General features: G+C 33.5%; 1 protein-coding gene across 1 annotated transcript; it reads right to left on the minus strand.

Moving 5' to 3' along the window:
* Nucleotides 1-3,638: 3,638 nt before the first annotated feature.
* Nucleotides 3,639-8,517, minus strand: LOC145092922 (3-hydroxy-3-methylglutaryl coenzyme A reductase 2-B-like). The gene is made up of 4 exons (XM_079030920.1): nucleotides 7,441-8,517; nucleotides 5,971-6,152; nucleotides 5,532-5,878; nucleotides 3,639-4,379 (listed from the first exon to the last, which is right to left on the minus strand). The coding sequence occupies exons 1-4, from the start codon at nucleotides 8,424-8,426 to the stop codon at nucleotides 4,134-4,136; spliced, it is 1,761 nt and encodes a 586-aa protein (XP_078887046.1). The 5' UTR covers nucleotides 8,427-8,517; the 3' UTR covers nucleotides 3,639-4,133.
* Between the last annotated feature and the right edge of the window lie 4,572 nt (nucleotides 8,518-13,089).

Genomic DNA, 13,089 nt, shown 5'->3' on the forward strand with positions numbered 1-13,089 from the left:
GAATGTATGCATATTCTACTTTGGAAAAAGTCAGGCAATATTTGTATGCCAAATATTCCTTTTGAGAGCTTGAAAAGTTTGTATAGAGAAACTAAAGATATCGGGTCGTCATTTTGAGAATAATAATTAATAACGATAATGAGGACATATATGAATATGTGCCATTCATTGCGCAGTGGTTGCATTATGTATTTATGGATCAATTACAAAATACTCTATTATTGCGTTTTATTTTATTTTATTTTTATTAAAAAAGAATTATTTTTAATTTCATTATATACTTATAAAGCTTGCTTTTTTTCTTAAACCACATTCATTTGAAACTCCCATGTATTTTTTCCTTTCACCACATTCATTTGAAACTCCCATGACTTTTTAATTTCTTTCTAATAATTATTATAAGTTGGTTAATAAGGTTAAATAAATATCAAACATAAAGTGTAATCATATATAAACTAAATTTCAATATTAAAAAAATATATTTACTTCTACTTATAAAGTTTGTTTTTAACTTTTAACATATTATACTTAATTTATTTAGTCTAATATGTTGTATGTAAACCATTATCATTCTAATAAAGCTACAACCTTTGATCAATTTGTATAAAATACTTAAATTGTTAATTTAAATATAACCTTACAGAATCAACTTAAGTATAAATTTTAGTTCAACTTAAATAACCCAAAAAATATTTTGTAAATAGTTAAAAGTGATAAATTGTAGTGTCTTTCTAATAATGATTATAAATTTGTTAATAAGGTTAAATAAGTATCAAACCTAAATTGTAATAAAAAATAAACTAAATTTCAATATTAAAATAATATTTTTTTACTTCTACTTATAAAGTTATGTCTTCAACTTTTAACATATTATACTTAATTTATTAGATTTAATATGTTGTTGTATGTAAACCATTATCAATTTAAAACTACAACTTTTGAACTGTATGGACAAATACTTCAATTGTTAATTTAAATATAACTATACAGGGTCAACATCAATATAAATTTCAGTTCCACTTAAAAAAACCCAAAGAATATTTTGTGAATAGTGAAAAGTGATAAATTGTATTGCTAAATTCAAAAACTAAATTGTAATATCAAGTCACTAAAATATTTCCTAAAGATATTTTTATAATTGTCAAAAGTTTTGAAATAAGTAGCTTAAAATAACTTACATTAACAATAGTTAAAAATAACTCTATATAAATGATTATATTGTTACCTTTAAAATCAAAAAAAAAGTTTGATGTTTTAAATGATACATTGATGAAAATTAAAACGTTAAGCAAATAAATTTTAAAAATGAATTAACAATAACAACAACTCTAAATAATATTAAATCATATATTATATTTAATTTTATTCATAAGTAATCCGCAGGTAGAGGTCATTCAAAAGATTGAGATTATATAGTTTTAATAGATGTATATATTATCATATAATTTAAAATAATCAATATACTATATCAACTTCGTATACGAATTATTATATCAAATTTAACAACGACATTATTGTTATATTTAAAAAAACATATATTTGTAAAGATTTCAGCTATATAGATGCTTTTGCGCAACGCGCGGGCATTCGCCTAGTTTATAATATAGGAGCGAAAAGAGTGTTTATCGGTTTTGAATACAAAAATCTTTGTTGAAGTGGGTTTTCACGAGTTGTCTCCTATGCTTCTGTTTGTTTATGTCTTTTACAGCCTATTAAAAGCCCAATGACACTCTGTGGGGATATTCATGGACAATTTGATGATCTTATGGAGCTTTTAGGATTGGTGGTCTCCTATACTTATTCATGAGAGATTATGTTGATGGTCGCTATTAGTCTGTTGAAACAGTGAGTGTAAGTGTTACAACAATACTTTTTTTGTAAACTTATGAGGGTATTTTTGTAATTTCATTTATTTTCGTACGACAATTTTCTCTATTCAGCCCTTGCTGGCTCTCAAACACCTTTAAAAAATCATATAAGATGTTGTGATTCTCTGAAATTCCCCTTTTGTTGTTCTTCAGGTAAGGAACCTTCTATTTATATTGAAATCAACCGACCAGAGAAAGAAAATGACCTAATGGCCCTTGATCCGTGCATCAACCAATTTAACCTCCTTCACTTAACTAAACCCAATGATTTGCCCTTTCTTTGCATATTTGATCCTTATATGAAGTACACCATAGTTGTATCATTAATCACCATACATTAAGGAAATAAAGATTGTGGTTATTTACAACCGGAGCGAAAATTGTTTACAATTCTTATTTTTTCTATGGAACTAAAACTAGGATGATTAGAATAACAAAGTCAGGGATTACGTGATGTAATTTGGCCCAACTTATATATATATATATATATATATATATATATATATATATATGTATGTATTACATTTGGACATGTACAAAGATAAGTTGGGCCAAATTACATCACGTAATCCCTATAAACAGAAGCTTTATTCCAAAACCTAATTAAAACAACATATAAACACAGTTGACTCTGAAGTTGATGGAATTGAAAATGAAAGAGGTTGGTTTTAGGGACATCCTTTATCTGAATTTTGCAGGTCATCATTTTATGGGCACAATGAGCTTTACACACATATTTCTACCAAACATTACACCTGTCATATATGCCAAAGGTAAATTTTTTTACCTATCCTCTTTGTTCACCGATACAAGTTATTTAAACATTTTCTTTTTATTTTGAATACATACAGACAAAATAAGAGAAATCACACCCAACACACTTATCGCTTTCATTTCACACGCACAAATCTCGATTTCGCGTATTCTGTTTGTTGGTGCAGCTGCGAGCCAAGCAAGCAAGGAAGAGGTAGATACAAGGTCGATATTTGTTGGATAAATATCAAAATCATATTTTATCCAATTTCTCATTTTTGACACTTATCCATGAAGTTTAATGTTCATTTGTACTATGATGTGTACTTTTTACTTCTTTTTCACATGTGCTTCTAAAAAAGGGTTATTCTTCCTACAATTCATGAGCTTCTAAAAAAGGGTTATTCTTCCTACAATTCATGAGCGGGCTCCACCAAGGATTATCATTAGAGATATGAATCTATATAGATGTTTTTGACAAGGATCCCAGTTCATGATAGGCTTGGCTTTCTTCCTCACAATTCACACTTTTGTAACTTTTATAACTTTGGTCTATATGTGGTTTTAAAGAAGCGTTGACTGATTCGATTATTAAAAGACGAAAACTATGGTCAAAACCGAGCCCATTGAACCCCGCGGAGCGGAGTACCCCAGCTAGTTTATATTATTGAGATATAATTTTTTCAAAATGTTAAGAATTCACTAACTTCTTCGTTCATTGTCAACATAGGGATTAATCGATTGACGCCTTCTAACATGCCGAGTAGCACCTAAGGACTAATCGAAGATTAATCGGAGTCTAATCGGGACATACAAAAAAATAGAAAATAATGTTACACATACATAGTTGTAGTTGTAAAAAGAACAAGATTGAATGTGAAATAGATCATTTGCTTTATTCTTTCCGTATCTTTTTTCCAAAACAAGATGGATAAAAGAAAACATAAATTCCAACATATTTAAACTTTTTTCCTAGTAACTATTTTAAGTGTAGATCGATTCACAAGTTCAGAGAAGTATTAAACAAACAAAAGAGTTGAAAAATAAACACAGATACAGACAAGATTGATACAAATAAAATAGAAGCATTTGCACATGCAAACCCTAATGACCAGCAGCAACGTAAAAAACAAGACATGAAAAAACAATACCACACCACAGCCCTAGATTTCTGTGTTTCCTATTGATTCTCCCCACCACCACCACTACACATACACAACCTTTATACACTTGGGAAACAGATCCAAACTCACATGGGAATCTTCAATTAAAAGAATACACAACACTTACACCACTACTTCGTTTCCCTTTTGTTTTCTTCTTTGTCCTCATCATTCACCTCTCCTTAATCCATCCATTATCTACCCTTAGCCACATTTATTCTTTTTTTGTGTTTTTTTAGATATTCTATATATGGTGAACCAGTGTTCATTATAGGGTCCACTTGTTGTGTCGACCCTAATGCATACAAAGGGATCACAAGACAACCAAGTGGCTATATATATGAGACATCTAAGAGGAGGCTAACTTGGACATATCTCTGGTAGATCTGTTGTATTTCATATGACTCTTCACAAGTTGACCTGCTGCTATTGCTGACATGAGAGAGAGCTCACCTGCAAGAACTGAGCCAGCTACTATGGTGGCCAACACCCTTGCGTTTGACCCTGGTTCATCTTTACTTGCACCTTTGACACCTAATAAGTTCAAACATGCTGCTTGTGATGCCAGTTGGGTACCCCCTCCAACTGTTCCAACCTGAATAGAATCAATGAAAAAAAAAAGTAAGCTTTCTTGTTTAATTGAAAAATATTCTCAAGTACAGACAAGAAAAGGTGCAAACTATGACATGCATGTGATCTCATATACTATGTCTTGTGGGTTTTCAGTTTGGATTAAAATAATTCACAAGAATGTCTCTCCACTGTCTTTCCATGTTACAAAAGATAGATTCTTTGTATGTCATTGGACTTTATTATGAGCTTTTAAAAGTACAGGAGTCTCAAAAGATCATAATTAGCTGTATACGAATTACTTAACCAAAAATATTATTTGTTTGGTGTTCTAAGCTATATAAAAATACAATCTAGAATTAAAGAAAGATCAAGACCTAGTTGCGTCATTATCATTCATGTGTTCATATATATTATTTGGGAGTACAAAATCGTAAGAAAACAAGATTCAAATAGTTTCGTGATATATAATCTTTAAAAATATTGAAGGGTCAAACATTAATAACCCACTTGCAAATATAGTCAAGAAAGGATCACTTTCTTGATCACAAGAAAGCTCCAATAAAATTATGTACAACACGATAGTCGAATTGGTGCAGTTATTTAATCTTTTCTTAAGCCAGTAAGTTATTACTACTTTTGAAAAATCTATGAAATTTGGAATGGAACATAAAATAATCCAAAGTACAAAAGCTAAAACAATGGTTTTTATATATATTTTGAGTAACTTTCTACAATAATTATAAAATACGTTTTAATAAAATATTAGTTAATTCAAAATAATCAACAAGAAGCAGCTAACAATAATACTTTAAAAATCATTTGATCTTCTTCTCCATCTTTTCAGATCAAGGTAGTTGATTAGTAGTACCAATTAGTGAACACACATCTTTTGAAAAGCCAACGCGTAACTAATCATTAAATGCATATACTTTCTCAATCATATAAAGTATACATGATTTGATTTGGTTTGATTGATGGAAAATGTCTTGACTAGATATACATATACTCGATCTTACCATATATACGTACCCTATAATTAAACTTATGAATTCTCACGGGTCCACATCAATAGTACTATAACTTCATTAATTAACAATCACCATAACATATGTCAATTTTTTAGCATGAAAATAAAGTTAAACACAAACAAAAACAAAGTATATATATTACGTACCTCAATGGAAGGCATGGTGACTGATACATGAAGATCTTTACCACCATTAACAGCTTCCATCATTGTGATACAGTGAGAGCTCTCAACATTCTGAGCTGGATCTTGACCTGTGGCTAAGTACACAGCCGAGACTATATTGCTAGCATGCGCATTGAAACCTCCAAGTGCACCAGCCATGGCAGATCCTGTAAGATTCTTGAGCATGTTTAGTTCAACTAAAGAAGCAACACTCGTTTTCAACACCTTTTGGACCACGTCTTCTTTGATCACTGCCTCACAAACCACAGATTTCCCACGACCTTCTATCCAGTTCACTGCAGCAGGTTTCTTGTCGGAGCAATAGTTTCCTATAATATATATTGTAACAAACATATATAAATTTTTGTTGTATATAATAAAAACTTCATGAGGGATTATAAATTATAGTTATTAAATATACCAGAGATGCCCATGACGTCCATATCGGGGAAATCAGTTTGAAGGAAATCAAGAACATTTTGGACACCTTTTGAGACCATGTTCATTCCCATGGCGTCACCGGTGCTGCAACAAAACCTTATGTAAAGATTCTTGCCGGCGATTGCACATCGTATGCTTTGTAGTCTTCCAAATCTGCTTGATCTGTAAAAAAAAAAAAAAACAATTTTTTATTTAGTTGAAAAGGCTGTAGTATTCCATATGTTTCTAGATGCTTATTTTGGAATAAAATAGTGTGACATAAACATGTAAAAAACAACAGGAGTAACGTTTATTTTATAGTTTGATCAATATTTGAATATGAAATATCTAGAATTTTGGACAAAAGTATAAAATCATTTATCATAAAGTTAAAATAATCAATCTTTATGTTAAAAATATGTCTAAAATAAATTTAAATCAAGCAATGAATATGAATCACGTTCAAACGTCGACTGGCTGAGTCATGAACGCGCATCGATTTCTGTGTACACCTACCCACCTCTCATTCTTGCCTTTTTACTTTTTTTAATTTTTGTTTTAACTTATTATTGTTTAACTTTTTGCTTTAAACTTTAGAAATGTATTGATCTGTTACCTTTCAATGGTAATGAATATGTTTGTATCTGACAATTTAATTAACATTTGAAATTCATGTAATATAATTCATAGAAAATTTTTATTTACTTCGAATTTAATACGAAAATGAAAGGTTAACAAAAAGGAATACGTAATTTGGTAACTACACATACCGACTTATTAATCAGCCAAACAAACAGGGTAAGGATAAACGACACTTTTAGCTTATAGTGAAGTTGTTTGGGCTTCTTATAGTCTCTTTATATTTATTGTCTCTACATATTAATGACTTTCTCTCATGTACTGTCGAATAGACAATTGTCAACGAGCAATTTAATTAAAGGAGGACCAAATATATTAACTAATAAGCATCGGTTTCATCATACAAACTTTATATATATTCATAAAGGTTCTTGATTTATCAAAAAATTGACATACTATCTAGATTTTAAAAAGCATACTCCATTGTGTAAAAATATAAAATCATACAAGATTCATTAGGAAAGGTATAGGATTAAATATGATTTTTGAGATAATTTAAAAAAAAAAAAAAAAAAACAGAACTTTTGAATATTCTAAAAAGGTATATGATGTAATCGTTTAAGAAAAACTATTTGAGAGTACATCTTTTAAAAGCTTGGTAGTTCATAACACAAAAACCTAATACTATTGTTTTTTATCATGTAAAAAATTAATATTTGATAAAATTATTATGATTAGTTTTTATTTTTATTTTTATTTTAGTAAAAGATATTCTGAATATTATATGATTCTAATCAGATAAATTATAAATGCCTGTTTAAATACTTGGATTTAAAATAATAATAATAATAAATGAGAAAATACGTTACGAGATTTAAACAAAAGCACTGACTTGTTAAACATAACGGCAAGAGTGTCGAAATTCAACGGATCTTCCAAGAACATCTTCAACTCCGCCGCCCTCTTTGCGCTGCCGAACCTCACCACCGGCGCCCTTGTCATCCCATCTTTCAGCAGCATACAGGTGGCGCCACCGGAGACATAGATAGCTTTGCATCCTCTGTTGGTGCTAGCAACAAGACACCCCTCCGTCGTCGCCATTGGAACGGAAAACTCCGCCCCATTCAAAAGCAATGGCCCTGCAATCCCTACCGGAATCTGAATATACCCCACCGGCATCTCACAGCACTGCCCCAAAATGGAATCGTAATCAAACCCTTCAAGAGGCAACCCGGATAAAGATTTCCCGGTTATCCTCTGAAGAGCCTCCCGTCGTACTGCTGCCGCCCTTTTGCTGTCTCCGAGTTTTGACTCGAGGGAATACGACGGAACTGAACCTGCGACCACCATCTTCACGATTTCCTCATCTTCCTCCGATGTGTGCTCAATGGCGGGTGGTGGTTTCTTCTTCTCCACAACGCTTTCCGCCACATCCGTCGTGGGCATAATGTGGGGAACCAAGGCTTGCCCGCATGGCTTAACAGGCTTATCATCGTCGATCATGAGTTGATCTGAATTATCATCTTCAATTTCCCACGAATCAGGTGAAGGACGGATAACAGATTGCACGAAATCGATGCCGAAGAAGCCAAGGAGGTAGATGACTGAGGCGACGAGGGAGACAAGGGCGGCGAGTTCCGACAAGGTGACGACATGAAGAGGGACGGAGTTACGGATCTTCTCACGCCATCTATGAAGGAGGAAGTACATGACGGAGAAGAAAAGAGTGAAGAAGAGGCCATTGGTAAGGTAAAGTGGGAGTGGGAGGGCGTCGGAGGCTTTTGGTTGGTTGTGGGGTTTTAGAAGTTCGCCGGCGGTATGTGATTTCACCGATCGGTGGTGCGATTGATGCTTGATCGGACGCCGGCGAACGTCCATTTTAGATCGTGGGTAAGATCTGAAACCGGAGAGAGGTGGTGTCAGTAGATTGTTAAGGGAGGTTTGGCCGTGTGGATGGTGGAATGAAGGTGTAGAAGTAATTTATAGAGAGGGACAGATAGAAAAACATGAAGCCCATGTACCACGTGTGCTTCAAATAATAGCAACTTCCATTCCATTTACTAAAATTACATCACGATCCTTCGATCTTTCACTTTTTTACCTTTTAAAATTACTATAATTTTCTCATCTTCTTATATATGTCTTTTATCGCCTTCATCCTCGGCATTTCATGTGCAAAATATCATAAAATCAAATATAATCACAAAACCAAATTAACCAAAACCACCCAAGGTCGGATATTTACGTTTACACAATATAGAAACCAAAGCCTCATCCGATATACTTGCCACAGTTGCTCTTCTTATTCTCACCCTCCTCAATCTTGGTTGCCACCAAAAACCAACAACACTCATCAAGGGTTTTGATTCTTGTATATGGTTCAATAGTCTGGCTATTATTGCAATTGCTAGGTTTGCACCTATTGCAAACATATTTTCATTGTACATATAAGATGTTATTGCAAGGTTTGCACCTATTGCAAACATATTTTCATTGTACATACAAGGTGTTGTTTAGTTCATAGAGTTAGAGTTAGAGTTCAAATTGGATTGAAATTGAAATTCCAAATGCAAAAGAAATTTGTCCAAGAGCATATTCTGTTTGGTTGAAAGAAAATGGAATTTGAATTAATTTCAGATTGTGTTTGGTTTGCAAGAAATGAAATTGGAATCTATGTAAAATAATATATTTGTCACTTTTGTCTGTTTTGTTCACTTTTATTTTGTTTTCTAACTTATATGTAAAGATATATTATATAAATTATAAAAATAGTATATATATATTTTATTGATTGAACATTCATATCAATATATTACGAAAATCATGTTAATAAACATTATAACTTATGTAACGCCATGTTTCGGATCGTTATGTAATTCATGATAGTGGGTCGTAATTCGATGATGTTTAGACCTTGGGGATTTAAGGAGGTAATGATTGGGCCTTGTTGGAAGATGAAATTCTTGGTTATGGGATCTAGACCTTGATTTATGTGTTTGGAACCAAGGTTGGGTTAGGGAAAGATAAGTGCCAGACTGCTTGTTAGGGTTTTGATTTTAATTTTGATTTGTGGTGGGCCAAAAGTAACAAGATAGAAATGTAGAACTCTTCAAGACCTTTCTGTGGATATAAAGAATGCCAAAAACAAAATTGTAATGAAAAAGTTATGATTGTTTAAAGTTTTAGTTGGAAATGACAACATTGTTTTATGTTGGGTGTACTTCAGGTGAACGTGGGGCATAGATCGATTAAATGAGACAGGGACCCAAGTGTGTACGTTGGGTGTACAGTAGCCGGACTCAAACACTAATTTTTAGGGTTTGAACCATATTTAAGCATCATTAACTCTTGGAACCATCCCCATATTCAGCCTCCATCCCCCTCAACCTGTAATCTCGAAACCATATCCTTCATTTGAGTATTCTTGAGCATTTTTTGTGATCTTCTGGTGTTTTTGGGTGTTTTGAAGAAGAAGAAGTTTGGTGGTGGAACACTGGTGGAGTTGGAGCTTGTAGATCTAGATTCCACTTCTTCTTGGCAAGCTTCTAGGGGTAAAAGTTCTTACCTTGATGATTATCTTGCTAGATCTTGCATATCGTTAGATGTATAAGCTTTTTAGTCCCATACGATGATTTTTATGAGTAAATGTTATTCCATAGGTCTTGAGTTGTTCTTTTGAGGTTTCTGAGGTCCCTTGTTCAGAAAGTTTGCATCTTTATAGTTAGATCTAGGATTTTGAACTCTTGGAGCCATGCAAAGGCTTAAAGTTATCAACTTTATGGATTAAGACCTTCATTAGAAGTGGATTAGAGCTTTGGATGTTGTGTATTAAGGGATTAAGCCCATAATTGTGAGAATGGGAAGTTGGTCAGTATGTCGGGCGTATAGAAGAGTACGTTGCATGTACGTGATCTCAATCCCGTTTCTTTTTTTGTGGCCCTTGGGTACGCAAGGCGTACGGATGAGGTACCGTTAGCATACTCCCTGAAGTGGGTTTTTGGGCGTTTTGAATTATTTTAGGGTTTGGATTGTTATTGGGCTTAACCTTGAGAGGGTAAAATGGTATTTTAGCCTAGGAATCGGGATTAAGGATTAAGGTCCTGATTATGGTTTATGACATAATTATTAATTAGGTTTTATTTGATTATGATTAGTGGGGGAATTATTCCAGTTCAGTAGCCCGAGAGTTTATTATCAGCGGATCGAGGTGAGTTTTCTCACTATACTATGTTGAATGCTAGTTGCTTTTGTGATGATTTTATGGAAGACCAGGTGGTGGCCCCTGGCATATGTATGAAACACCAGGATATGGCTCCTGCATTTATACTTTATATGTTTGATGTCTTTGTGATATATGCATGGAAGACCTGGGGTTTGGCCTTGGGCATCGGCTCGTAAGACCGGGATTTGGTTCCTAGTAGGAAAGACCATGGTATGACCCATGGAAGGAAGACTATAATTATTGCAGCAACATCAAGTGATAATATTCAAAACATTAGAGTACAATTATTTCAAATGCAGAAATCATGAGGGCATGATGTTGTGCCATTAGGTCGGGCCCTTCCCTTTCGAATCAGAAGTACCTGAAACGATAAACATAAACTGTAAGCACAAAGCTTAGTGTGTTCTCCAAAATACCACATACACAAAGCATACAAGTGTCATGGGCTACCCCCATGATATTTCCTTGCAATGTCGAGGGCCAAATCTCGGTCTTACATACAAATGCCAAGGCTACCCCTATGGTCTTTCCTTGCAATGCCGAGGGCCAAATCCCGGTCTTACATACAAGTTTTCACGGGCCAGATCCTTGTCTTTCATACAATTGTCAAGGGCCAAATCCTGGTCTTTCATACAAACATCACAGATACAACTAGCATTCCACATAACAAGTAATGAGTCGGCATTGGTGCCTTCGACCCATGGACATAATGAGAAACTCACCTCATAAACAGATAAGCAAACTGAATAGCACGCTACTACAAGATCAACTCTACCAATCACCTTAATAAATTCAAGGACACAATCTCAACATATAGGTCAAAATACCTGAAATACCCTTAGGTCAAACCCTAGTAAAATCCAAGTCAAAGTCAACTGAGTCAACCAAGTTGACTTAGTGAGTACGCGGGGCGTACTACGTGGTTGACCAGGGATCGGGGAACTGACCACGTACGCGCAACGTACCCCTTTGTACGCCCAACGTACGCGACTGCTTTCCACTTAAGCCATTAAGTGCTTATTTGTTAAGCATTTACGTCTAAAATTCAGATCTAGGCCCAAAAGGATGTCTTTAACCATAAAGTTTCCAACTTTATGGTTTACCATGGATATTAAGACCTTAGCTCCAAAAACCCTAAATTTTTACCCATTAAGAACTCAAATGTATAGCCAACTTAACTGGAATGGGCACATAAATGTCAACACGACATGTTATAAACCTCTAATTGTGTGCTAGTGATGAAATACATGTTTTTTATTCTTGATTACTTCTTGAAACCCTTTCAGGATCTTTTAGACTCCCACTGTCTCCTTGACCTATACGACTTTCTTGCCAAATATTCAAGAGATAGTGTGGATTCTAATCAAGACAGACGCTTAACACAATTAGCCTTAGTTGGTCTTTGTTTTATCCAAAACATCACAACTTACCAATTTCAACTGTACAAGAGTAGAAAACTGTTACTCTTACATTTGACAAGTGTTTTAAACCTTCTTTAAGACATGTCACTCAAGTTACAATCTTAGAGTATAACTCTATGAATTGTTTTTGGAATGAAGTATGAATCATCTTCTTGATTTAACCACTTCAATAATTCGTAACTCCTCTTCTTAACTATCATAATGCACTTAGAGGATGAATTGTGATAAGGTCTCAAAATCATTAAGATGATCTTAAAACATGATACTAACATACTCTCCCATCTTTTCAGATTTGAGAAACTTTTATCCTTCTGCCTAATTTGATTCTTCTTATGCATTTTTTTCACACATTGAAAATTTTCCAATGTTTCAGAATTATACTTAAGCTTTTAAGTATAATCATATTTACTAAACCTTAGTAAATCATGACGAATAGTCTTATCTATCTTTTGTGGTGGACTTTGACAAGTGCACAAGAAAGTGTACTTGATCCCTTAGTCCTTCTCTTGAGTCACATATACATGTGACCATAGAACTAGTCTTAATTTTCCAAAGTTGAAAATTCTCATACATCACACTAAACACCTTGTATGATTCCAAGTTTCGTTCCAATTGAAAATTGGGTGATGAGAATCTTTCATTACTTGGTAAATTTAGACACTACTACAAATGAAAGAATGAAATTCATATTTATAATATTGCTATAAACATACAAACATCAAGTTTTCATGAATCTTTCCTTACTTAGGGTAATGTTCGTATTACATGTTTCCTAGCAATCTATCATAACTCCTAAGAGTAGCTCAAGAATCAGATCTTCAATCAAGCGATAGAAATCCATCTTCGCGATCAAATTCAGCATACTCTTTCTTTAAGTTTCCTTCCCTTTGCTTGATCC

This window comes from Lactuca serriola, chromosome 3 (genome assembly GCF_051521515.1).
Source record: "Lactuca serriola cultivar US96UC23 chromosome 3, Lser_US96UC23_V15, whole genome shotgun sequence".
NCBI lineage: Eukaryota > Viridiplantae > Streptophyta > Magnoliopsida > Asterales > Asteraceae > Lactuca > Lactuca serriola.

Excerpts from the sequence above, each read along its gene's own strand:
- LOC145092922 (XM_079030920.1), bottom strand. The coding sequence starts at position 8,426 with ATGGACGTTCGCCGGCGTCCGATCAAGCATCAATCGCACCACCGATCG. Across the intron at positions 6,153-7,440 it reads CTTGCCGTTATGTTTAACAA|ATCAAGCAGATTTGGAAGAC; the intron begins GTCAGTGCTTTT and ends TTTTTTTTACAG. Across the intron at positions 5,879-5,970 it reads GGACGTCATGGGCATCTCTG|GAAACTATTGCTCCGACAAG; the intron begins GTATATTTAATA and ends TATATATTATAG.